Here is a 27,955-nt window from a genome sequence, read left to right as displayed (position 1 = left end):
CTCCATCCTCTCCTCGTTCCAACGGCCAGTAGCTGTCTGTCGCCTCCAGGGGGCGTCATCCTGCCTCACCCCTCCCTCCATCCTCTCCTCGTTCCAACGGCCAGTAGCTGTCTGTCGCCTCCAGGGGGCGTCATCCTGCCTCACCCCTCCCTCCATCCTCTCCTCGTTCCAACGGCCAGTAGCTGTCTGTCGCCTCCAGGGGGCGTCATCCTGCCTCACCCCTCCCTCCATCCTCTCCTCGTTCCAACGGCCAGTAGCTGTCTGTCGCCTCCAGGGGGCGTCATCCTGCCTCACCCCTCCCTCCATCCTCTCCTCGTTCCAACGGCCAGTAGCTGTCTGTCGCCTCCAGGGGGCGTCATCCTGCCTCACCCCTCCCTCCATCCTCTCCTCGTTCCAACGGCCAGTAGCTGTCTGTCGCCTCCAGGGGGCGTCATCCTGCCTCACCCCTCCCTCCATCCTCTCCTCGTTCCTAGCGTTGTAACGGCGTGTTATTTGGCGTCAGATAGTTCCATCTAGGTGCTGAATGTTCCTCCAGTAAAACAACCTGTTTGTCTCTTCTGGATTTAAGGCAACTTATCATGTTTGTGATGATTTTAATAAAACGTTTTCTTAAAAATAAAAAAAAATGTACAAATGTTTGAATACAAACCTCTATGGCGTATCCGGTAAACGCTGTATAGAAAATATATAAATATGCTTTTTTTTCTATTTTTTAAAATGTACAAAATGTTCCCGGAGTTCGCTCTTCCACCCCGAACGAGCTTCCTGTGTTTCTCTTTTCAAATGTTCTGTACATCCCTCGTCAACAGCCTCCTTCCTCCCCTCCTCCGTCTCTCCTCCCCCCTCTTTTAGAAACACAATATCAACAATTGTTCTGTACACGGCGAGGGGTTTCAGGAGGAGTCTGTGCAGGGTGAGGGGGGCGGGGGGTAGAGGTGGTGAGAGTAGGAGCGCTCCGTATAGGGGGAGGGGGGGCAGCTCTCACAGTTCTCCTCCGTTGACAGGTATTGGCTGCGGGGAGTTGGGGGCGGGGGAAAGGGCTCCGAGTCGTAGTTCAGGTCGCTGGTGTAACCTTTGGCGACGCCGGAGTTAGAGGTGGGCGGGGCGCGGCGTCCCGGGGTGTAGTCGCTGTCGCAGACGTCCGTGGAGCAAGGGGTTGTGGGAGGGGCGAAGTGGCTGTAGGTGTAGGGACGGTAACTGGGGACAGGAAGGAGAACAGATACATTAATGACCCTGACAGGAGAAGTGGCTGTAGGTGTAGGGACGGTAACTGGGGACAGGAAGGAGAACAGATACATTAATAACCCTGACAGGAGAAGTGGCTGTAGGTGTAGGGACGGTAACTGGGGACAGGAAGGAGAACAGATACATTAATAACCCTGACAGGAGAAGTGGCTGTAGGTGTAGGGACGGTAACTGGGGACAGGAAGGAGAACAGATACATTAATAACCCTGACAGGAGAAGTGGCTGTAGGTGTAGGGACGGTAACTGGGGACAGGAAGGAGAACAGATACATTAATAACCCTGACAGGAGAAGTGGCTGTAGGTGTAGGGACGGTAACTGGGGACAGGAAGGAGAACAGATACATTAATAACCCTGACAGGAGAAGTGGCTGTAGGTGTAGGGACGGTAACTGGGGACAGGAAGGAGAACAGATACATTAATAACCCTGACAGGAGAAGTGGCTGTAGGTGTAGGGACGGTAACTGGGGATAGGAAGGAGAACAGATACATTAATAACCCTGACAGGAGAAGTGGCTGTAGGTGTAGGGACGGTAACTGGGGACAGGAAGGAGAACAGATACATTAATAACCCTGACAGGAGAAGTGGCTGTAGGTGTAGGGACGGTAACTGGGGACAGGAAGGAGAACAGATACATTAATAACCCTGACAGGAGAAGTGGCTGTAGGTGTAGGGACGGTAACTGGGGACAGGAAGGAGAACAGATACATTAATAACCCTGACAGGAGAAGTGGCTGTAGGTGTAGGGACGGTAACTGGGGACAGGAAGGAGAACAGATACATTAATAACCCTGACAGGAGAAGTGGCTGTAGGTGTAGGGACGGTAACTGGGGACAGGAAGGAGAACAGATACATTAATAACCCTGACAGGAGAAGTGGCTGTAGGTGTAGGGACGGTAACTGGGGATAGGAAGGAGAACAGATACATTAATAACCCTGACAGGAGAAGTGGCTGTAGGTGTAGGGACGGTAACTGGGGACAGGAAGGAGAACAGATACATTAATAACCCTGACAGAAGAAGAGGTGGGTCTTCAGACAAGTTACCAACCTGTTGTACATTTACATGATTGACTGTTTGAAGAGAACCAGTCAGAACCAGTCAGAACCAGAAGCCAACAGAAACTGATCAGACCAGTAGCTTTTAATGTTGACTAGTCATCCTGGATCTCTCACTATATTGTAGAGCTTTATGTCTTTCCTGTCTGTCTGGATAAGGGTTGTGTGTAACATTGTGTACAGGGTTACCTGTATGAACGGTGTGTTGAGGAGCAGTATGGTACCTGTATGAACTGTGTGTTGAGGAGCAGTATGGTACCTGTATGAACGGTGTGTTGAGGAGCAGTATGGTACCTGTATGAACGGTGTGTTGAGGAGCAGTATGGTACCTGTATGAACGGTGTGTTGAGGAGCAGTATGGTACCTGTATGAACGGTGTGTTGAGGAGCAGTATGGTACCTGTATGAACGGTGTGTTGAGGAGCAGTATGGTACCTGTATGAACGGTGTGTTGACGGGCTGTTGGAGGAGTAGCCAAACTCCATGGTATACTGAGACCGGACAGTCGCAGGAGATGGAGGAGGGTTCAGGATCTACAGAGGAGAGAAGAGGAAAGGAGACAGAGATGGATGGATGGAGGAGAGGAGACAGAGAGGGATGGATGGAGGAGAGGAGACAGAGAGGGATGGATGGATGGAGGAGAGGAGAGGAGACAGAGAGAGAGAGAGAGAGAAGAGAAGAGGACAGAGGAGAGGGATGGATGGAGCAGAGGAGAGAAAAGTGAAAAATCTAATCGTTATTAGTCAAATACAACAGGTGTAAACTTTACAGTGAGATGTTGACTTAAGAACTATTTCCCACAATGCAGAGTTAAAATGTAACTAAATAAATAAAGGAAATAGTAATACCGAGTCCACGCGCAGGGCTACCAGCACCGAGTCCACGCGCAGGGCTACCAGCACCGAGTCCACGCGCAGGGCTACCAGTACAGAGTCCACGCGCAGAGCTACCAGCACCGAGTCCACGCGCAGGGCTACCAGCACCGAGTCCACGCGCAGGGCTACCAGCACCGAGTCCACGCGCAGGGCTACCAGCACCGAGTCCACGCGCAGGGCTACCAGCACCGAGTCCACGCGCAGGGCTACCAGCACCGAGTCCACGCGCAGGGCTACCAGCACCGAGTCCACGCGCAGGGCTACCAGTACCGAGTCCACGCGCAGGGCTACCAGCACCGAGTCCACGCGCAGGGCTACCAGTACCGAGTCCACGCGCAGGGCTACCAGCACCGAGTCCACGCGCAGGGCTACCAGCACCGAGTCCACGCGCAGGGCTACCAGCACCGAGTCCACGTCCACGCGCAGGGCTACCAGTACCGAGTCCACGCGCAGGGCTACCAGCACCGAGTCCACGCGCAGGGCTACCAGCACCGAGTCCACGCGCAGGGCTACCAGTACAGAGTCCACGCGCAGGGCTACCAGTACCGAGTCCACGCGCAGGGCTACCAGTACCGAGTCCACGCGCAGGGCTACCAGTACCGAGTCCACGCGCAGGGCTACCAGCACCGAGTCCACGCGCAGGGCTACCAGCACCGAGTCCACGCGCAGGGCTACCAGTACCGAGTCCACGCGCAGGGCTACCAGTACCGAGTCCACGCGCAGGGCTACCAGCACCGAGTCCACGCGCAGGGCTACCAGTACCGAGTCCACGCGCAGGGCTACCAGTACGTAGTCCACGCGCAGGGCTACCAGCACCGAGTCCACGCGCAGGGTTACCGGCACCGAGTCCACGCGCAGGGCTACCGGCACCGAGTCCACGCGCAGGGCTACCGGTACCGAGTCCACGCGCAGGGCTACCGGCACCGAGTCCACGCGCAGGGCTACCGGCACCGAGTCCACGCGCAGGGCTACCGGCACCGAGTCCACGCGCAGGGCTACCGGCACCGAGTCCACGCGCAGGGCTACCGGCACCGAGTCCACGCGCAGGGCTACCGGTACCGAGTCCACGCGCAGGGCTACCGGTACCGAGTCCACGCGCAGGGCTACCGGCACCGAGTCCACGCGCAGGGCTACCGGTACCGAGTCCACGCGCAGGGCTACCAGTACGTAGTCCACGCGCAGGGCTACCGGCACCGAGTCCACGCGCAGGGTTACCGGCACCGAGTCCACGCGCAGGGCTACCGGCACCGAGTCCACGCGCAGGGCTACCGGCACCGAGTCCACGCGCAGGGCTACCGGCACCGAGTCCACGCGCAGGGCTACCGGCACCGAGTCCACGCGCAGGGCTACCGGCACCGAGTCCACGCGCAGGGCTACCGGCACCGAGTCCACGCGCAGGGCTACCGGCACCGAGTCCACGCGCAGGGCTACCGGCACCGAGTCCACGCGCAGGGCCACCGGCACCGAGTCCACGCGCAGGGCCACCGGCACCGAGTCCACGCGCAGGGCCACCGGTACCGAGTCCACGCGCAGGGCTACCAGCACCGAGTCCACGCGCAGGGCTACCAGCACCGAGTCCACGCGCAGGGCTACCAGTACAGAGTCCACGCGCAGGGCTACCAGCACCGAGTCCACGCGCAGGGCTACCAGCACCGAGTCCACGCGCAGGGCTACCAGTACAGAGTCCACGCGCAGAGCTACCAGCACCGAGTCCACGCGCAGGGCTACCAGCACCGAGTCCACGCGCAAGCCTACCAGCACCGAGTCCACGCGCAGGGCTACCAGCACCGAGTCCACGCGCAGGGCTACCAGCACCGAGTCCACGCGCAGGGCTACCAGCACCGAGTCCACGCGCAGGGCTACCAGCACCGAGTCCACGCGCAGGGCTACCAGTACCGAGTCCACGCGCAGGGCTACCAGCACCGAGTCCACGCGCAGGGCTACCAGCACCGAGTCCACGCGCAGGGCTACCAGTACCGAGTCCACGCGCAGGGCTACCAGCACCGAGTCCACGCGCAGGGCTACCAGCACCGAGTCCACGCGCAGGGCTACCAGCACCGAGTCCACGCGCAGGGCTACCAGCACCGAGTCCACGCGCAGGGCTACCAGTACCGAGTCCACGCGCAGGGCTACCAGCACCGAGTCCACGCGCAGGGCTACCAGTACAGAGTCCACGCCCAGGGCTACCAGTACCGAGTCCACGCGCAGGGCTACCAGTACCGAGTCCACGCGCAGGGCTACCAGTACCGAGTCCACGCGCAGGGCTACCAGCACCGAGTCCACGCGCAGGGCTACCAGCACCGAGTCCACGCGCAGGGCTACCAGCACCGAGTCCACGCGCAGGGCTACCAGTACAGAGTCCACGCGCAGGGCTACCAGTACCGAGTCCACGCGCAGGGCTACCAGTACCGAGTCCACGCGCAGGGCTACCAGCACCGAGTCCACGCGCAGGGCTACCAGTACCGAGTCCACGCGCAGGGCTACCAGTACGTAGTCCACGCGCAGGGCTACCGGCACCGAGTCCACGCGCAGGGTTACCGGTACCGAGTCCACGCGCAGGGCTACCGGCACCGAGTCCACGCGCAGGGCTACCGGTACCGAGTCCACGCGCAGGGCTACCGGCACCGAGTCCACGCGCAGGGCTACCGGCACCGAGTCCACGCGCAGGGCTACCGGCACCGAGTCCACGCGCAGGGCTACCGGCACCGAGTCCACGCGCAGGGCTACCGGCACCGAGTCCACGCGCAGGGCTACCGGCACCGAGTCCACGCGCAGGGCTACCGGTACCGAGTCCACGCGCAGGGCTACCGGTACCGAGTCCACGCGCAGGGCTACCGGCACCGAGTCCACGCGCAGGGCTACCGGTACCGAGTCCACGCACAGGGCTACCAGTACGTAGTCCACGCGCAGGGCTACCGGCACCGAGTCCACGCGCAGGGTTACCGGTACCGAGTCCACGCGCAGGGCTACCGGCACCGAGTCCACGCGCAGGGCTACCGGCACCGAGTCCACGCGCAGGGCCACCGGCACCGAGTCCACGCGCAGGGCCACCGGCACCGAGTCCACGCGCAGGGCCACCGGCACCGAGTCCACGCGCAGGGCCACCGGCACCGAGTCCACGCGCAGGGCCACCGGCACCGAGTCCACGCGCAGGGCCACCGGCACCGAGTCCACGCGCAGGGCCACCGGCACCGAGTCCACGCGCAGGGCCACCGGCACCGAGTCCACGCGCAGGGCTACCGGTACAGAGTCCACGCGCAGGGCCACCGGTACCGAGTCCACGCGCAGGGCCACCGGCACCGAGTCCACGCGCAGGGCCACCGGCACCGAGTCCACGCGCAGGGCCACCGGCACCGAGTCCACGCGCAGGGCCACCGGCACCGAGTCCACGCGCAGGGCCACCGGCACCGAGTCCACGCGCAGGGCCACCGGCACCGAGTCCACGCGCAGGGCCACCGGCACCGAGTCCACGCGCAGGGCCACCGGCACCGAGTCCACGCGCAGGGCCACCGGCACCGAGTCCACGCGCAGGGCCACCGGCACCGAGTCCACGCGCAGGGCCACCGGCACCGAGTCCACGCGCAGGGCCACCGGCACCGAGTCCACGCGCAGGGCCACCGGCACCGAGTCCACGCGCAGGGCCACCGGCACCGAGTCCACGCGCAGGGCTACCGGCACCGAGTCCACGCGCAGGGCTACCAGTACCGAGTCCACGCGCAGGGCTACCAGCACCGAGTCCACGCGCAGGGCTACCAGCACCGAGTCCACGCGCAGGGCTACCAGTACAGAGTCCACGCGCAGGGCTACCAGTACCGAGTCCACGCGCAGGGCTACCAATGCTGCTATAGTTCCTCATTTGGTAAAGCAGCTTCTGTTTGTTAACCAGGTGAAGGGAAGCTAACTAGAATACTGGTGGGGACCGGTTAGCTACGGGGAAGCTAACTAGAATACTGGTGGGGACCGGTTAGCTACGGGGAAGCTAACTAGAATACTGGTGGGGACTGGTTAGCTACGGGGAAGCTAACTAGAATACTGGTGAGGACTGGTTAGCTACGGGGAAGCTAACTAGAATACCGGTGGGGACCGGTTAGCTACGGGGAAGCTAACTAGAATACCGGTGGGGACTGGTTAGCTACGGGGAAGCTAACTAGAATAACGGTGGGGACTGGTTAGGTACGGGGAAGCTAACTAGAATACCAGTGGGGACTGGTTAGCTACGGGGAAGCTAACTAGAATACCGGTGGGGACTGGTTAGCTACGGGGAAGCAGGAGAGTCGCCTGGCGATATGCATTTAGTCAGTCCATCGTTTCCCGGTCTACTCAGTCAGTTAAAGTCTTGTCAATGGCCACAGAAAAATACAAGTTTGACGAAAATTTGAGTCACTAGTCTTTTGTTGACGAAATTAACACTCGTTTAAAGTGTGTGTCTGTATTGTTTAATTTAACCTTTATTTAACCTTCATTTAACCAGGCAAGTCAGTTAAGAACAAATTATTATTTACAATGATGAACAAACCCGGACGACGCTGGGCCAATTGTGCCCCGCTCTATGGGACTCCCAATCACGGCCGGTTGTGAAACAGCCTGGATTCAAACCAGGGTCTGTAGTGACGCCTCAAGCACTGAGATGCAGTAACTTAGACCGCTGTAAGGTGTGTGTCTGTAAGAGGTGTGTGTGTGTGTGTGTGTGTGTGTGTGTGTGTCTGTGTGTGTCTGTAAGAGGTGTGTGTGTGTGTGTGTGTGTGTCTCTGTAAGAGGTGTGTGTGTGTGTGTGTGTGTGTGTGTGTGTGTGTGTGTGTGTGTGTGTGTGTGTGTGTCTGTAAGAGGTGTGTGTGTGTGTGTGTGTGTGTGTGTCTGTGTGTGTGTCTGTGTGTGTGTCTGTGTGTGTGTCTGTGTGTGTGTCTGTGTGTGTGTCTGTGTGTGTGTCGTACCGGGGGGAAGTAAGTGCCCTTGGTGGAGGAGGAGCTTGAGGAGGAGGCTCCGGTCACGTGGGCGCGGTCGTAAGGGGGGCCGCTGGACCCGCCCATGATGCTCAACGAACCAATCACAGACTTCCCCCTGGACATACCTGAAGACAACACAAAGTAGCAGGAAGTCAACAACACAAAGTAGCAGGAAGTCAACAACACAAAGTAGCAGGAAGTCAACAACACAAAGTAGCAGGAAGTCAACAACACAAAGTAGCAGGAAGTCAACAACACAAAGACAATCAAGTATTTATCATATAACACTAACAGTAAACAGGACTGGGGTGTCAAATTGTATTGGTCACATGCAGATTGTAGCTACAGATGGTAATATCTCTCTAGGAGCTGATCCATCTGTCTGTGGCGGGCGTGCGTCTGTGTGTGTGTGTGTGTGTGTGGCGGGCGTGCGTGCGTCTGTGTTGTGTGTGGGGTGTGTGTGTGTGTGTGGTGTGTGGTGTGTGTGGTGTGTGGTCCTACCTGGCAGAGACCCGGACAGAGAGGCAGGGTGAGGTACATAACCCAGAGAAACAGAGGGCCCGTGGACCACCAGGTCATTGGTTACCGTCTCCCTGTCGTCCTTCATCTGGGGACAGAGGACGCGCTGGCACACCAGGTAGATGGCACCCACCACAAACAGCGCCATGACAACGCCCACAATGGAGCCGATGGTGTTGGTGGGCTGGGAGGACGGCTCTTCTGTCGGGTCTGGGGGGGGTGTGGGGGGCAGAGGAGGAGGGGGGTGGAGGAGAAGGGGGGGCAGAGGAGGAGGGGGGGCAGGGGAGGAGGGGGGTGGAGGAGAAGGGGGGGCAGGGGAGGAGGGGGGTGGAGGAGAAGGGGGGGCAGGGGAGGAGGGAGGGGGCAGAGGAGGAGGGGGGGCAGGGGAGGAGGGAGGGGGCAGAGGAGGAGGGGGGGCAGGGGAGGAGGGAGGGGGCAGAGGAGGGAGGGGGCAGAGGAGGAGGGGGGGCAGGGGAGGAGGGAGGGGGCAGAGGAGGAGGGGGCAGGGGAGGAGGGGGCAGGGGAGGAGGGAGGGGGCAGAGGAGGAGGGGGGGCAGGGGAGGAGGGAGGGGGCAGAGGAGGAGGGAGGGGGCAGAGGAGGAGGGAGGGGGCAGAGGAGAAGGGGGGGCAGAGGAGGAGGGAGGGGGCAGAGGAGGAGGGAGGGGGCAGAGGAGGAGGGGGGGCAGGGGAGGAGGGGGGGCAGGGGAGGAGGGAGGGGGCAGAGGAGGAGGGAGGGGGCAGAGGAGGAGGGAGGGGGCAGAGGAGAAGGGGGGGCAGAGGAGAAGGGGGGGCAGGGGAGGAGGGAGGGGGCAGAGGAGGAAGGGGGGGCAGGGGAGGAGGGAGGGGGCAGAGGAGGAGGGGGGGCAGGGGAGGAGGGAGGGGGCAGGGGAGGAGGGAGGGGGCAGAGGAGGAGGGAGGGCAGGGGAGGAGGGAGGGCAGGGGAGGAGGGAGGGGGCAGAGGAGGAGGGAGGGCAGGGGAGGAGGGAGGGGGCAGAGGAGGAGGGGGGTGGAGGAGAAGGGGGGCAGAGGAGTGGGGGGGGCAGGGGAGGAGGGAGGGGGCAGAGGAGGAGGGGGGTGGAGGAGAAGGGGGGGCGGAGGAGGAGGGGGGTGGAGGAGAAGGGGGGACAGAGGAGTGGGGGGGGGCAGGGGAGGAGGGAGGGGGCAGGGGAGGAGGGAGGGGGCAGAGGAGGAGGGGGGGGCAGAGGAGGAGGGGGGGGGGGGGGGCAGGGGAGGAGGGAGGGGGCAGAGGAGGAGGGGGGCAGCAGGGGAGGAGGGGGGGGGGGCAGAGGAGAAGCTTACTAGAATGACATTATTCCATGTTTAGTTGAGATCCAGCAGGTAAAATACTACATTTTAAGGCAGTTAGTTGGAACACATTATTCACCCCATCATTTAGACACACTATAGAAAAACCACATCTTCCTCATGAGAGAAACTGTCCTAGGATCAGATCTGTCATTTAGACACACTATAGAAAAACCACCTCTTCCTCATGAGAGAAACTGGCCTAGGATCAGATCTGTCATTTAGACACATAAAAACCACCTCTTCCTCATGAGAGAAACTGTCCTAGGATCAGATCTGTCATTTAGACACACTATAGAAAAACCACCTCTTCCTCATGAGAGAAACTGGCCTAGGATCAGATCTGTCATTTAGACACATAAAAACCACCTCTTCCTCATGAGAGAAACTGTCCTAGGATCAGATCTATGATCTATATAGACTTACAGCAGCCCATCTCGTCCGAGTTGTCAGAGCAGTCTGTAGAGTGATCACATTTCTGATGTTTCCCAACACACTGACCGCTAGAGCAGCTGAAGTGGTCCGGGGAGCAACGCACTGGAGGGGAGAGGGTTAAACCACGTTAACAAGAAGTTAAACCAGGTTTAAACCAGGTTCAACCAGGTTAAACCACGTTAACAAGAAATTAAACCAGGTTAAACCAGGTTCAGCAGAAATCTACATTAGACTGGAGAGGTTTAAACCTACATTAGACTGGAGAGGGTTAATTCTACATTAGACTGGAGAGGGTTAATTCTACATTAGACTGGAGAGGGTTAAACCAGGTTCAGTAGAAATCTACATTGGACTGGAGAGGGTTAAACCAGGTTCAGCAGAAATCTACATTAGACTGGAGAGGGTTAAACCAGGTTCAGTAGAAATCTACATTAGACTGGAGAGGGTTAAACCAGGTTCAGTAGAAATCTACATTAGACTGGAGAGGGTTAAACCAGATTCAGCAGAAATCTACATTAGACTGGAGAGGGTTAAACCAGGTTCAACAGAAATCTACATTAGACTGGAGAGGGTTAAATCTACATTAGACTGGAGAGGAGAGGGTTAAACCAGGTTCAGTAGAAATCTACATTAGACTGGAGAGGGTTAAACCAGGTTCAGGAGAAATCTACATTAGACTGGAGAGGGTTAAACCAGGTTCAGCAGAAACCTACATTAGACTGGAGAGGGTTAAATCTAAATTAGACTGGAGAGGAGAGGGTTAAATCTACATTAGACTGGAGAGGAGAGGGTTAAATCTACATTAGACTGGAGAGGGTTGAACCAGGTTCAGTAGAAATCTACATTAGACTGGAGAGGGTTAAATCTACATTAGACTGGAGAGGAGAGGGTTAAATCTACATTAGACTGGAGAGGAGAGGGTTAAATCTAGATTAGACTGGAGAGGGTTAAACCAGGTTCAGCAGAAACCTACATTAGACTGGAGAGGGTTAAACCAGGTTCAGTAGAAATCTACATTAGACTGGAGAGGGTTAAATCTAAATTAGACTGGAGAGGGTTAAACCAGGTTCAACAGTAATCTACATTAGACTGGAGAGGGTTAAACCAGGTTTAGGAGACATCTACATTAGACTGGAGAGGGTTAAACCAGGTTCAGTAGAAATCTACATTAGACTGGAGAGGGTTAAATCTACATTAGACTAGAGAGGAGAGGGTTAAATCTACATTAGACTGGAGAGGGTTAAACCAGGTTCAGGAGACATCTACATTAGACTGGAGAGGGTTAAACCAGGTTCAGTAGAAATCTACATTAGACTGGAGAGGGTTAAACCAGGTTCAGTAGAAATCTACATTAGACTGGAGAGGGTTAAACCAGGTTCAGTAGAAATCTACATTAGACTGGAGAGGGTTAAATCTAAATTAGACTGGAGAGGGTTAAACCAGGTTCAACAGTAATCTACATTAGACTGGAGAGGGTTAAACCAGGTTCAGGAGAAATCTACATTAGACTGGAGGGGGTTAAACCAGGTTCAGTAGAAATCTACATTAGACTGGAGAGGAGAGGGTTAAATCTAGATTAGACTGGAAAGGGTTAAACCAGGTTCAGCAGAAACCTACATTAGACTGGAGAGGGTTAAACCAGGTTCAGCAGAAACCTACATTAGACTGGAGAGGGTTAAACCAGGTTCAGTAGAAATCTACATTAGACTGGAGAGGGTTAAACCAGGTTCAGGAGAAATCTACATTAGACTGGAGAGGAGAGGGTTAAATCTACATTAGACTGGAGAGGGTTAAACCAGGTTCAGGAGAAATCTACATTAGACTGGAGAGGAGAGGGTTAAATCTACATTAGACTGGAGAGGAGAGGGTTAAATCTAGATTAGACTGGAGAGGGTTAAACCAGGTTCAGCAGAAACCTACATTAGACTGGAGAGGGTTAAACCAGGTTCAGCAGAAACCTACATTAGACTGGAGAGGGTTAAACCAGGTTCAGGAGAAATCTACATTAGACTGGAGAGGGTTAAACCAGGTTCAGTAGAAATCTACATTAGACTGGAGAGGGTTAAATCTACATTGGACTGGAGAGGGTTAAACCAGGTTCAGTAGAAATCTACATTAGACTGGAGAGGGTTAAACCAGGTTCAGTAGAAATCTACATTAGACTGGAGAGGGTTAAATCAGGTTCAGGAGAAATCTACATTAGACTGGAGAGGGTTAAACCAGGTTCAGGAGAAATCTACATTAGACTGGAGAGGGTTAAACCAGGTTCAGGAGAAATCTACATTAGACTGGAGAGGGTTAAACCAGGTTCAGGAGAAATCTACATTAGACTGGAGAGGAGAGGGTTAAATCTACATTAGACTGGAGAGGGTTAAACCAGGTTCAGGAGAAATCTACATTAGACTGGAGAGGAGAGGGTTAAATCTACATTAGACTGGAGAGGAGAGGGTTAAATCTACATTAGACTGGAGAGGAGAGGGTTAAATCTAGATTAGACTGGAGAGGGTTAAACCAGGTTCAGCAGAAACCTACATTAGACTGGAGAGGGTTAAACCAGGTTCAGCAGAAACCTACATTAGACTGGAGAGGGTTAAACCAGGTTCAGTAGAAATCTACATTAGACTGGAGAGGGTTAAATCTACATTGGACTGGAGAGGGTTAAACCAGGTTCAGTAGAAATCTACATTAGACTGGAGAGGGTTAAACCAGGTTCAGTAGAAATCTACATTAGACTGGAGAGGGTTAAACCAGGTTCAGTAGAAATCTACATTAGACTGGAGAGGGTTAAACCAGGTTCAGGAGAAATCTACATTAGACTGGAGAGGGTTAAACCAGGTTCAGCAGAAATCTACATTAGACTGGAGAGGGTTAAACCAGGTTCAGGAGAAATCTACATTAGACTGGAGAGGAGAGGGTTAAATCTACATTAGACTGGAGAGGGTTAAACCAGGTTCAGGAGAAATCTACATTAGACTGGAGAGGAGAGGGTTAAATCTACATTAGACTGGAGAGGAGAGGGTTAAATCTACATTAGACTGGAGAGGAGAGGGTTGAATCTAGATTAGACTGGAGAGGGTTAAACCAGGTTCAGCAGAAACCTACATTAGACTGGAGAGGGTTAATCCAGGTTCAGCAGAAACCTACATTAGACTGGAGAGGGTTAAACCAGGTTCAGCAGAAACCTACATTAGACTGGAGAGGGTTAAACCAGGTTCAGTAGAAATCTACATTAGACTGGAGAGGGTTAAATCTACATTGGACTGGAGAGGGTTAAACCAGGTTCAGTAGAAACCTACATTAGACTGGAGAGGGTTAAACCAGGTTCAGTAGAAATCTACATTAGACTGGAGAGGGTTAAACCAGGTTCAGTAGAAATCTACATTAGACTGGAGAGGGTTAAATCTACATTGGACTGGAGAGGGTTAAACCAGGTTCAGTAGAAATCTACATTAGACTGGAGAGGGTTAAACCAGGTTCAGCAGAAATCTACATTAGACTGGAGAGGGTTAAACCAGGTTCAGTAGAAATCTACATTGGACCTCTTACTGCTACTCTTACCTTCACACTTGTTCTCATCACAGCGGTCCTGACAGTGTGTGTCTCTCTGTGTGTGTGTGTGTGTGTGTGTGTGTGTGTGTGTGTGTGTGTGTGTGTGTGTGTGTGTGTGTGTGTGTGTGTGTGTGTGTGTGTGTGTGAGATGTCTCTCTCTCTGTGTTCCTGTCTTACCTTCACATTTGTTCTCGTCGGAGCGGTCCTGACAGTTGACCTCTCCGTTGCAGCGGAGGCCGAGGTCAACACACTGTCTGGAGTCACACTGAAACTCTGAATCTGAACAGACGGGACAGTCTCCCTCATCACTGCTGTCGTCACACTCTGGGTAGCCGTCACACCGCCACGCGTGGGGAATACAGTCCACCTCCCCGGATACACAGGAGAACTGTTCTGGGGAGCAGGTGGGGGGTTCTGGGGGAAGAGAGACGGGTTACTACTGTTCTGGAGGAGGAGAGACAGGTTACTACTGTTCTGGAGGAGGAGAGACAGGTTACAACTGTTCTGGAGGAGGAGAGACGGGTGAGGAGAGACAGGTTACAACTGTTCTGGGGGAGGAGAGACGGGTTACAACTGTTCTGGAGGAGGAGAGACGGGTTACAACTGTTCTGGAGGAGGAGAGACAGGTTACAACTGTTCTGGGGGAGGAGAGACAGGTTACAACTGTTCTGGGGGAGGAGAGACAGGTTACAACTGTTCTGGGGGAGGAGAGACAGGTTACAACTGTTCTGGGGGAGGAGAGACAGGCTACAACTGTTCTGGGGGAGGAGAGACAGGTTACAACTGTTCTGGAGGAGGAGAGACGGGTTACTACTGTTCTGGAGGAGGAGAGACAGGTTACAACTGTTCTGGAGGAGGAGAGACAGGTTACAACTGTTCTGGAGGAGGAGAGACAGGTTACAACTGTTCTGGGGGAGGAGAGACGGGTTACAACTGTTCTGGGGGAGGAGAGACAGGTTACAACTGTTCTGGAGGAGGAGAGACGGGTTACAACTGTTCTGGAGGAGGAGAGACGGGTTACAACTGTTCTGGAGGAGGAGAGACGGGTTACAACTGTTCTGGAGGAGGAGAGACAGGTTACAACTGTTCTGGAGGAGGAGAGACAGGTTACAACTGTTCTGGAGGAGGAGAGACAGGTTACAACTGTTCTGGAGGAGGAGAGACAGGTTACAACTGTTCTGGAGGAGGAGAGACAGGTTACAACTGTTCTGGAGGAGGAGAGACAGGTTACAACTGTTCTGGAGGAGGAGAGACAGGTTACAACTGTTCTGGAGGAGGAGAGACAGGTTACAACTGTTCTGGAGGAGGAGAGACAGGTTGCAACTGTTCTGGGGAAGGAGAGACAGGTTACAACTGTTCTGGAGGAGGAGAGACGGGTTACAACTGTTCTGGAGGAGGAGAGACAGGTTACAACTGTTCTGGGGGAGGAGAGACGGGTTACAACTGTTCTGGAGGAGGAGAGACAGGTTACAACTGTTCTGGAGGAGGAGAGACAGGTTACAACTGTTCTGGGGGAGGAGAGACGGGTTACAACTGTTCTGGAGGAGGAGAGACAGGTTACAACTGTTCTGGGGGAGGAGAGACGGGTTACAACTGTTCTGGAGGAGGAGAGACAGGTTACAACTGTTCTGGAGGAGGAGAGACAGGTGAGGGGTTCTGGGGGAGGAGAGACGGGTTACAACTGTTCTGGAGGAGGAGAGACAGGTTACAACTGTTCTGGAGGAGGAGAGACAGGTTACAACTGTTCTGGAGGAGGAGAGACAGGTGAGGGGTTCTGGGGGAGGAGAGACGGGTTACAACTGTTCTGGAGGAGGAGAGACAGGTTACAACTGTTCTGGAGGAGGAGAGACAGGTTACAACTGTTCTGGGGGAGGAGAGACGGGTTACAACTGTTCTGGAGGAGGAGAGACGGGTTACAACTGTTCTGGAGGAGGAGAGACGGGTTACAACTGTTCTGGGGGAGGAGAGACGGGTTACAACGGTTCTGGAGGAGGAGAGACAGGTTACAACTGTTCTGGAGGAGGAGAGACAGGTGAGGGGTTCTGGGGGAGGAGAGACGGGTTACAACTGTTCTGGAGGAGGAGAGACAGGTTACAACTGTTCTGGAGGAGGAGAGACAGGTTACAACTGTTCTGGGGGAGGAGAGACGGGTTACAACTGTTCTGGAGGAGGAGAGACAGGTTACAACTGTTCTGGGGGAGGAGAGACGGGTTACAACTGTTCTGGAGGAGGAGAGACGGGTTACAACTGTTCTGGAGGAGGAGAGACAGGTTACAACTGTTCTGGGGGAGGAGAGACGGGTTACAACTGTTCTGGAGGAGGAGAGACAGGTTACAACTGTTCTGGAGGAGGAGAGACAGGTGAGGGGTTCTGGGGGAGGGGAGGAGAGACGGGTTACAACTGTTCTGGAGGAGGAGAGACGGGTTACAACTGTTCTGGAGGAGGAGAGACGGGTTACAACTGTTCTGGGGAAGGAGAGACAGGTTACAACTGTTCTGGGGAAGGAGAGACAGGTTACAACTGTTCTGGGGAAGGAGAGACGGGTTACAACTGTTCTGGAGGAGGAGAGACAGGTTACAACTGTTCTGGGGGAGGAGAGACGGGTTACAACTGTTCTGGAGGAGGAGAGACAGGTTACAACTGTTCTGGAGGAGGAGAGACAGGTGAGGGGTTCTGGGGGAGGAGAGACGGGTTACAACTGTTCTGGAGGAGGAGAGACAGGTTACAACTGTTCTGGAGGAGGAGAGACGGGTTACAACTGTTCTGGGGAAGGAGAGACGGGTTACAACTGTTCTGGAGGAGGAGAGACAGGTTACAACTGTTCTGGGGGAGGAGAGACGGGTTACAACTGTTCTGGAGGAGGAGAGACAGGTTACAACTGTTCTGGAGGAGGAGAGACAGGTTACAACTGTTCTGGAGGAGGAGAGACAGGTTACAACTGTTCTGGAGGAGGAGAGACAGGTTACAACTGTTCTGGAGGAGGAGAGACAGGTTACAACTGTTCTGGAGGAGGAGAGACAGGTGAGGGGTTCTGGGGGAGGGGAGGAGAGAGTGTTGTGGTAGGGATGTAATTTCATGTCAGTCCATCTCCATAGTTCACTATCAAGTGTAAAGCTGTGACCAGTAGCGCAGGGTCAGAGGTCAGGGGATCTACCTCCACAGGAGAGTTCATTCTGCAGCAGGACCAGATGAACAGGACAGGAGCAGCGTGTGGTTCCGTCTCCCTTGACGATACAGATGTGAGAACAGCCTCCGTTGTCCCAGGTACAAGGGTGCTTACCTGAAGGAGAGGAGTGAGGTCAGAGGGCAGGAACAACATGGAGAAAGTTGAGCTCTGAGACCAGGGGGGGTCAACAGCCCTATACTAGTACTGGGCCCGTTGGTTTGGGGAAACGGGCCCAGTACCATCTGAAGTCTAAGTTCATCGTTAGAACCTTAGGAGCACCGCTAAATCTCAGAGCCGTTTCCCCAAACCATCGTTATTAATGTTGACCACTCGCAGGTCTAACGCCTGCCTCGGTCAGACCACTCGCAGGTCTAACGCCTGCCTCGGTCAGACCACTCGCAGGTCTAACACCTGCCTCAGTCAGACCACTCGCAGGTCTAACGCCTGCCTCGGTCAGACCACTCGTAGGTCTAACGCCTGCCTCGGTCAGACCACTCGTAGGTCTAACGCCTGCCTCGGTCAGACCACTCGCAGGTCTAACGCCTGCCTCGGTCAGACCACTCGCAGGTCTAACACCTGCCTCAGTCAGACCACTCGCAGGTCTAACGCCTGCCTCGGTCAGACCACTCGCAGGTCTAACGCCTGCCTCGGTCAGACCACTCGCAGGTCTAACACCTGCCTCAGTCAGACCACTCGCAGGTCTAACGTAACACCTGCCTCGGTCAGACCACTCGCAGGTCTAACGTAACACCTGCCTCGGTCAGACCACTCGCAGGTCTAACGCCTGCCTCAGTCAGACCACTCGCAGGTCTAACGTAACACCTGCCTCAGTCAGACCACTCGCAGGTCTAACGCCTGCCTCAGTCAGACCACTCGCAGGTCTAACGCCTGCCTCAGTCAGACCACTCGCAGGTCTAACACCTGCCTCAGTCAGACCACTCGCAGGTCTAACACCTGCCTCAGTCAGACCACTCGCAGGTCTAACGCCTGCCTCGGTCAGACCACTCGCAGGTCTAACGCCTGCCTCGGTCAGACCACTCGCAGGTCTAACGCCTGCCTCAGTCAGACCACTCGCAGGTCTAACACCTGCCTCAGTCAGACCACTCGCAGGTCTAACACCTGCCTCGGTCAGACCACTCGCAGGTCTAACACCTGCCTCAGTCAGACCACTCGCAGGTCTAACGTAACACCTGCCTCAGTCAGACCACTCGCAGGTCTAACACCTGCCTCAGTCAGACCACTCGCAGGTCTAACACCTGCCTCAGTCAGACCACTCGTAGGTCTAACACCTGCCTCGGTCAGACCACTCGCAGGTCTAACACCTGCCTCGGTCAGACCACTCGTAGGTCTAACGTAACACCTGCCTCAGTCAGACCACTCGCAGGTCTAACGCCTGCCTCAGTCAGACCACTCGCAGGTCTAACGCCTGCCTCAGTCAGACCACTCGCAGGTCTAACACCTGCCTCAGTCAGACCACTCGCAGGTCTAACGCCTGCCTCAGTCAGACCACTCGCAGGTCTAACACCTGCCTCAGTCAGACCACTCGCAGGTCTAACACCTGCCTCAGTCAGACCACTCGCAGGTCTAACACCTGCCTCAGTCAGACCACTTGAATACTTACTGTACTCATATCTAGCTGCTGAGTAGAGGGGTCAGGGGTCAGAGGTCAGGGTACTTACTGTACTCTCATGTCTAGCTGCTGAGTAGAGGGGTCAGGGGTCAGAGGTCAGGGTACTTACTGTACTCTCATGTCTAGCTGCTGAGTAGAGGGGTCAGGGGTCAGAGGTCAGGGTACTTACTGTACTCTCATGTCTAGCTGCTGAGTAGAGGGGTCAGGGGTCAGAGGTCAGGGTACTTACTGTACTCTCATGTCTAGCTGCTGAGTAGAGGGGTCAGGGTACTTACTGTACTCTCATGTCTAGCTGCTGAGTAGAGGGGTCAGGGGTCAGAATACTTACTGTACTCTCATGTCTAGCTGCTGAGTAGAGGGGTCAGGGGTCAGAGGTCAGGGTACTTACTGTACTCATGTCTAGCTGCTGAGTAGAGGGGTCAGGGGTCAGAGGTCAGGGTACTTACTGTACTCTCATGTCTAGCTGCTGAGTAGAGGGGTCAGGGTACTTACTGTACTCTCATGTCTAGCTGCTGAGTAGAGGGGTCAGGGGTCAGAAAGGGTACTTACTGTACTCTCATGTCTAGCTGCTGAGTAGAGGGGTCAGGGGTCAGAGGTCAGGGGACTTACTGTACTCATGTCTAGCTGCTGAGTAGAGGGGTCAGGGGTCAGAGGTCAGGGTACTTACTGTACTCTCATGTCTAGCTGCTGAGTAGAGGGGTCAGGGGTCAGGGTACTTACTGTACTCTCATGTCTAGCTGCTGAGTAGAGGGGTCAGGGGTCAGGGTACTTACTGTACTCTCATGTCTAGCTGCTGAGTAGAGGGGTCAGGGGTCAGGGTACTTACTGTACTCTCATGTCTAGCTGCTGAGTAGAGGGGTCAGGGGGTTAGAGGTCAGGGTACTTACTGTACTCTCATGTCTAGCTGCTGAGTAGAGGGGTCAGGGGTCAGAGGTCAGGGTACTTACTGTACTCTCATGTCTAGCTGCTGAGTAGAGGGGTCAGAGGTCAGGGTACTTACTGTACTCTCATGTCTAGCTGCTGAGTAGAGGGGTCAGGGGTCAGGGTACTTACTGTACTCTCATGTCTAGCTGCTGAGTAGAGGGGTCAGAGGTCAGAATACTTACTGTACTCTCATGTCTAGCTGCTGAGTAGAGGGGTCAGGGGTCAGAGGTCAGGGTACTTACTGTACTCTCTCATGTCGAGGTCGTAGACAGCGTGAATGTCGCTGAGATAGGGGTCAGAGGTCAGGGTACTTACTGTACTCTCTCATGTCGAGGTCGTAGACAGCGTGAATGTCGCTGAGATAGGGGTCAGAGGTCAGGGTACTTACTGTACTCTCTCATGTCGAGGTCGTAGACAGCGTGAATGTCGCTGAGAGAGGCGATGCGAGCCTGGATCTTGGTCCTTCCCTCCCTGGTCGTCTTGTCGATGCGTTCGATCATCTGCTGCTGGCGATCGATCCAGTAGAGGTGGTTACCAAACACCGTCAGACCAACCGGCTGGAGGATGTTGGAGTCCTCAATCACTATACGATTGGCTCCTGGAGGAGGGGGAGAGGCAAAACAAGGAAGAGGGTAAAAGGGTCAGGAAGTGAAGGAACGGAGAGGAAGGACAACTGAGAGGAAGGACGACTGAGGAGAGAGAGGAAGGACAACTGAGGAGAGAGAGGAAGGACAACTGAGGAGAGAGAGGAAGGACAACTGAGGAGAGAGAGGAAGGACAACTGAGGAGAGAGAGGAAGGACAACTGAGGAGAGAGGGGAAGGACAACTGAGGAGAGAGGGGAAGGACAACTGAGGAGAGAGGGGAAGGACAACTGAGGAGAGAGGGGAAGGACAACTGAGGAGAGAGAGGAAGGACAACTGAGGAGAGAGAGGAAGGACAACTGAGGAGAGAGAGGAAGGACAACTGAGGAGAGAGGAAGGACAACTGAGGAGAGAGGAAGGACAACTGAGGAGAGAGGAAGGACAACTGAGGAGAGAGGAAGGACAACTGAGGAGAGAGGAAGGACAACTGAGGAGAGAGGAAGGACAACTGAGGAGAGAGGAAGGACAACTGAGGAGAGAGGAAGGACAACTGAGGAGAGAGGAAGGACAACTGAGGAGAGAGGAAGGACAACCGAGGAGAGAGGAAGGACAACCGAGGAGAGAAGGAGATAGGAGAGAATGGTGAGGTAACAGAACATTAAACGGAGGACAGAAGAAGAGTCTAACTGCAGTCTGAGAATGAGAAGAGACGTAAAGGTCTAGCAGTGAAGGTGTGTAACTTCTTAACGAGACAAGATAATCAGGATGGCTCTGAAAGCTGCTCCAGACAACCAGATAAGGACAGGAGGTTCTAATGTGAAGGACTAATGTAATGTAGTTAACTCCAATATCTGACTCCTCCTAAAATCAGCCTGAGGGGGCCTCCACAATGAGGGGGGGGCCTCCACAATGAGGGGGGGGCCTCCACAATGAGGGGGGGGCCTCCACAATGAGGGGGGGGCCTCCACAATGAGGGGGGGGCCTCTCCACAATGAGGGGGGCCTCTCCACAATGAGGGGGGCCTCTCCACAATGAGGGGGGCCTCTCCACAATGAGGGGGGTCTCCACAATGAGGGGGGCCTCCACAATGAGGGGGGTTCTCCACAATGAGGGAGGTTCTCCACAATGAGGGGGGTTCTCCACAATGAGGGGGGTTCTCCACAATGAGGGGGGTTCTCCACAATGAGGGGGGCCTCCACAATGAGGGGGGCCTCCACAATGAGGGGGGCCTCCACAATGAGGGGGGCCTCCACAATGAGGGGGGCCTCCACAATGAGGGGGGCCTCCACAATGAGGGGGGCCTCCACAATGAGGGGGGCCTCCACAATGAGGGGGGCCTCCACAATGAGGGGGTCTCCAGGCTGATGGTGTTCACTTTGCACCCCACCCTCCCCCCACTCCACACCACCCCCTCCTCTCCTGGAGCCCTATTGAACTATGACACGGCCCAGGCAGATCAGTGATTGGTTAAGACCCCAAGGAGCTAGCGCAGTGATTGGCTATGACCCCGGCCAGGCAGATCAGTGATTGGATATGACCCCGGCCTGGCAGATCAGTGATTGGCTATGACCCCGGTCTGGCAGATCAGTGATTGGCTATGACCCCGGCCAGGCAGATCAGTGATTGGCTATGACCCCGGCCAGGCAGATCAGTGATTGGCTATGACCCCGGCCTGGCAGATCAGTGATTGGCTGACACGAGGTTGGTAGGCACCTGATAGGTCACTGCTCTCGATGCGTCGGAGGTCGGAGTCGGCCCAGAACAGCTTGCCGACCTCGTTGTCTACGGCCAGGGCAACGGGCTTCCCCAAGCCACTGCAGAACAACACCTCTCTCTCTGTCCCGTCCAGCGCTGCTCGTTCTATCTTAGGACTGCGCTCCTGCAGGTTGGTGAAGTACATGTACCTGGAGAGGGAGAGACAATATTAACAGACAGGACGGCTGTGTGTACCTGGAGAGAGAGAGAGACAATATTAACAGACAGGACGGCTGTGTGTACCTGGAGAGAGAGAGGGACAATATTAACAGACAGGACGGCTGTGTGTACCTGGAGAGAGAGAGAGACAATATTAACAGACACGACGGCTGTGTCCATCTGGAGAGGTACATAAGAGTATTTGTCTTATGTTGCACCCACAAATTTGTCCCAGGAAGAGTCCTACCTCACATTTTTCCCCAGGAAGAGTCCTACCTCACATTTTTCCCCAGGAAGAGTCCTACCTCACATTTTTCCCCAGGAAGAGTCCTACCTCACATTTTTCCCCAGGAAGAGTCCTACCTCACATTTTGTTCCCCAGGAAGAGTCCTACCTCACATTTTGTTCCCCAGGAAGAGTCCTACCTCACATTTTGTTCCCCAGGAAGAGTCCTACCTCACATTTTGTTCCCCAGAAAGAGTCCTACCTCACATTTTGTTCCCCAGAAAGAGTCCTACCTCACATTTAGTTCCCCAGGAAGAGTCCTACCTCACATTTAGTTTCCCAGGAAGAGTCCTACCTCACATTTAGTTTCCCAGGAAGAGTCCTACCTCACATTTAGTTTCCCAGGAAGAGTCCTACCTCACATTTAGTTTCCCAGGAAGAGTCCTACCTCACATTTAGTTTCCCAGGAAGAGTCCTACCTCACATTTAGTTTCCCAGGAAGAGTCCTACCTCACATTTAGTTTCCCAGGAAGAGTCCTACCTCACATTTAGTTTCCCAGGAAGAGTCCTACCTCACATTTAGTTTCCCAGGAAGAGTCCTACCTCACATTTAGTTTCCCAGGAAGAGTCCTACCTCACATTTAGTTTCCCAGGAAGAGTCCTACCTCACATTTAGTTTCCCAGGAAGAGTCCTACCTCACATTTAGTTTCCCAGGAAGAGTCCTACCTCACATTTAGTTTCCCAGGAAGAGTCCTACCTCACATTTAGTTTCCCAGGAAGAGTCCTACCTCACATTTAGTTTCCCAGGAAGAGTCCTACCTCACATTTAGTTTCCCAGGAAGAGTCCTACCTCACATTTAGTTTCCCAGGAAGAGTCCTACCTCACATTTAGTTTCCCAGGAAGAGTCCTACCTCACATTTAGTTTCCCAGGAAGAGTCCTACCTCACATTTAGTTTCCCAGGAAGAGTCCTACCTCACATTTAGTTTCCCAGGAAGAGTCCTACCTCACATTTAGTTTCCCAGGAAGAGTCCTACCTCACATTTTGTTTCCCAGGAAGAGTCCTACCTCACATTTTGTTTCCCAGGAAGAGTCCTACCTCACATTTTGTTTCCCAGGAAGAGTCCTACCTCACATTTTGTTTCCCAGGAAGAGTCCTACCTCACATTTTGTTTCCCAGGAAGAGTCCTACCTCACATTTTGTTTCCCAGGAAGAGTCCTACCTCACATTTTGTTTCCCAGGAAGAGTCCTACCTCACATTTTGTTTCCCAGGAAGAGTCCTACCTCACATTTTGTTTCCCAGGAAGAGTCCTACCTCACATTTTGTTTCCCAGGAAGAGTCCTACCTCACATTTAGTTTCCCAGGAAGAGTCCTACCTCACATTTAGTTTCCCAGGAAGAGTCCTACCTCACATTTAGTTTCCCAGGAAGAGTTCTACCTCACATTTTTCCCCAGGAAGAGTCCTACCTCACATTTTTCCCCAGGAAGAGTCCTACCTCACATTTTTCCCCAGGAAGAGTCCTACCTCACATTTTTTCCCAGGAAGAGTCCTACCTCACATTTTTCCCCAGGAAGAGTTCTACCTCACATTTTTCCCCAGGAAGAGTCCTACCTCACATTTTTCCCCAGGAAGAGTCCTACCTCACATTTTTTCCCAGGAAGAATCCTACCTCACATTTTTTCCCAGGAAGAGTCCTACCTCACATTTTTTCCCAGGAAGAGTCCTACCTCACACTTTCCCCAGGAAGAGTCCTACCTCACATTTTCCCCAGGAAGAGTCCTACCTCACATTTTCCCCAGGAAGAGTCCTACCTCACTATTTTCAGGATGTCGTTATCAACACGAGGTGAAGGGTACAGTACATGTAAAATGCCCATCAAATCAACAGTGTGATGTTTGGATTCAGTCTCGTGTCTCGTGAACTGTTGTGTCCTCATCTTTGGTCTAATCATTTGTACAATATTCTCCAAACTGTTCCCTTTCATTTCTACCAACGATTATTATACTTTTCAGATTTATTCCGGATGAATCATTTGGATTTAGCCCCCGTCATACGGGCCAAATAAAACACGACGAGGCAACACGGACCCCCTCTCTGGGTCAGGAGTCTGTCTGTGACCCCCCAACAAAACAACTGTGCTGACAGAGGAATAGAGACGACAGAGGAATATAGACGACAGAGGAATATAGACGACAGAGGAAAGGAGACGACAGAGGAATGGAGACGACAGAGGAATGGAGACGACAGAGGAATGGAGACGACAGAGGAATGGAGACGACAGAGGAAAGGAGACGACAGAGGATTATAGACGACAGAGGATTATAGACGACAGAGGAAAGGAGACGATAGAGGAAAGGAGACGACAGAGGAAAGGAGACGACAGAGGAAAGGAGACGACAGAGGAATGGAGACGACAGAGGAATGGAGACGACAGAGGATTATAGACGACAGAGGATTATAGACGACAGAGGAAAGGAGACGACAGAGGAAAGGAGACGACAGAGGAAAGGAGACGACAGAGGAAAGGAGACGACAGAGGATAGACGACAGAGGAATATAGACGAGAGAGGATTATAGACGACAGAGGATTATAGACGACAGAGGATTATAGACGACAGAGGAAAGGAGACGACAGAGGAAAGGAGACGACAGAGGAAAGGAGACGACAGAGGAATGGAGACGACAGAGGAATATAGACGACAGAGGAATATAGACGACAGAGGAAAGGAGACGACAGAGGAAAGGAGACGACACACACAGCGTTTCCTTGACTACTAACCCCCTCTCTGGGTTGACCACGATGGTTCTGGGTCTGTCGTGTTCTCCTCTGAGCACCACTCCCACCCGGCTGCCGTCTGTCCTCGTCACGTTAATGACATTAGTGACCTCGCTGGTCCAGTAGATGAAGCGGCTGTAGATGTCGATGCTCAGGTCAAACGGCTGGAGGCCCAGGTTAGGACCGCCCACTGGACTCCACACCACCGTCATACTCTGATAGGAGGAACAGGCTGTCAGTCAAATCATACTCTGATAGGAGGAACAGGCCGTCAGTCAACTCATACTCTGATAGGAGGAACAGGACGTCAGTCAAATCATACTCTGATAGGAGGAACAGGACGTCAGTCAACTCTGATAGGAGGAACAGGCTGTCAGTCAACTCATACTCTGATAGGAGGAACAGGCTGTCAGTCAACTCATACTCTGATAGGAGGAACAGGACGTCAGTCAACTCATACTCTGATAGGAGGAACAGGACGTCAGTCAACTCATACTCTGATAGGAGGAACAGGCTCAGTCAACTCATACTCTGATAGGAGGAACAGGCTGTCAGTCAACTCATACTCTGATAGGAGGAACAGGCTGTCAGTCAACTCATACTCTGATAGGAGGAACAGGACGTCAGTCAACTCATACTCTGATAGGAGGAACAGGCTGTCAGTCAACTCATACTCTGATAGGAGGAACAGGCTGTCAGTCAACTCATACTCTGATAGGAGGAACAGGCTGTCAGTCAACTGATACTCTGATAGGAGGAACAGGCTGTCAGTCAACTCATACTCTGATAGGAGGAACAGGCTGTCAGTCAAATCATACTCTGATAGGATAGGAGGAACAGGCTGTCAGTCAACTCATACTCTGATAGGAGGAACAGGACGTCAGTCAACTCATACTCTGATAGGAGGAACAGGCTGTCAGTCAACTCCGATAGGAGGAACAGGCTGTCAGTCAACTCATACTCTGATAGGAGGAACAGGCTGTCAGTCAACTCATACTCTGATAGGAGGAACAGGCTGTCAGTCAACTCATACTCTGATAGGAGGAACATGCTGTCAGTCAACTCATACTCTGATAGGAGAAACAGGACTTCAGTCAACTCATACTCTGATAGGAGGAACAGGACTGTCAGTCAACTCATACTCTGATAGGAGGAACAGGACTGTCAGTCAACTCATACTCTGATAGGAGGAACAGGACTGTCAGTCAACTCATACTCTGATAGGAGGAACAGGCTGTCAGTCAACTCATACTCTGATAGGAGGAACAGGCTGTCAGTCAACTCATACTCTGATAGGAGGAACAGGCTGTCAGTCAACTCATACTCTGATAGGAGGAACAGGACGTCAGTCAACTCATACTCTGATAGGAGGAACAGGCTGTCAGTCAACTCATACTCTGATAGGAGGAACAGGCTGTCAGTCAACTCATACTCTGATAGGAGGAACAGGCTGTCAGTCAACTCATACTCTGATAGGATAGGAGGAACAGGCCGTCAGTCAACTCATACTCTGATAGGAGGAACAGGACGTCAGTCAAATCATACTCTGATAGGAGGAACAGGCTGTCAGTCAACTCTGATAGGAGGAACAGGCTGTCAGTCAACTCATACTCTGATAGGAGGAACAGGCTGTCAGTCAACTCATACTCTGATAGGAGGAACAGGACGTCAGTCAACTCATACTCTGATAGGAGGAACAGGACGTCAGTCAACTCATACTCTGATAGGAGGAACAGGCTGTCAGTCAACTCTGATAGGAGGAACAGGCTGTCAGTCAACTCATACTCTGATAGGAGGAACAGGCTGTCAGTCAACTCATACTCTGATAGGAGGAACAGGCTGTCAGTCAACTCATACTCTGATAGGAGGAACAGGCTGTCAGTCAACTCATACTCTGATAGGAGGAACAGGCTGTCAGTCAACTCATACTCTGATAGGAGGAACAGGCTGTCAGTCAACTCATACTCTGATAGGAGGAACAGGCTGTAAGTCAACTCATACTCTGATAGGAGGAACAGGCTGTCAGTCAACTCATACTCTGATAGGAGGAACAGGCTGTCAGTCAAATCATACTCTGATAGGATAGGAGGAACAGGCTGTCAGTCAACTCATACTCTGATAGGAGGAACAGGACGTCAGTCAACTCATACTCTGATAGGAGGAACAGGCTGTCAGTCAACTCATACTCTGATAGGAGGAACAGGCTGTCAGTCAACTCTGATAGGAGGAACAGGCTGTCAGTCAACTCATACTCTGATAGGAGGAACAGGCTGTCAGTCAACTCTGATAGGAGGAACAGGCTGTCAGTCAACTCTGATAGGAGGAACAGGCTGTCAGTCAACTCTGATAGGAGGAACAGGCTGTCAGTCAACTCATACTCTGATAGGAGGAACAGGGCGTCAGTCAACTCATACTCTGATAGGAGGAACAGGCTGTCAGTCAACTCACACTCTGATAGGAGGAACAGGCTGTCAGTCAACTCACACTCTGATAGGAGGAACAGGCTCTCAGTCAACTCATACTCTGATAGAAGGAACAGGCTGTCAGTCAACTCATACTCTGATAGGAGGAACAGGCTGTCAGTCAACTCATACTCTGATAGGAGGAACAGGCTGTCAGTCAACTCATACTCTGATAGGAGGAACAGGCTGTCAGTCAACTCATACTCTGATAGGAGGAACAGGCTGTCAGTCAACTCATACTCTGAAAGGAGGAACAGGCTGTCAGTCAACTCATACTCTGATAGGAGGAACAGGCTGTCAGTCAACTCATACTCTGATAGGAGGAACAGGCTGTCAGTCAACTC

General features: G+C 53.7%; 1 protein-coding gene across 1 annotated transcript; it reads right to left on the bottom strand.

Annotated features, from left to right (window-relative positions):
* Window positions 1-893: 893 nt before the first annotated feature.
* Window positions 894-25,405, bottom strand: lrp6 (low density lipoprotein receptor-related protein 6). Its single transcript, XM_071331538.1, has 10 exons — window positions 25,153-25,405; window positions 21,945-22,135; window positions 20,037-20,246; window positions 17,083-17,208; window positions 14,106-14,342; window positions 10,371-10,481; window positions 8,622-8,849; window positions 8,109-8,245; window positions 2,738-2,835; window positions 894-1,197 (listed from the first exon to the last, which is right to left on the bottom strand). Exons 1-10 carry the CDS (start codon window positions 25,359-25,361, stop codon window positions 894-896), a joined length of 1,851 nt encoding a protein of 616 aa, XP_071187639.1. The 5' UTR covers window positions 25,362-25,405.
* Between the last annotated feature and the right edge of the window lie 2,550 nt (window positions 25,406-27,955).

This window comes from Salvelinus alpinus, chromosome 11 (genome assembly GCF_045679555.1).
Source record: "Salvelinus alpinus chromosome 11, SLU_Salpinus.1, whole genome shotgun sequence".
NCBI lineage: Eukaryota > Metazoa > Chordata > Actinopteri > Salmoniformes > Salmonidae > Salvelinus > Salvelinus alpinus.
Note: the sequence above shows the minus strand (reverse complement) of the source record. Positions and strands in the feature narration are given on the sequence as shown.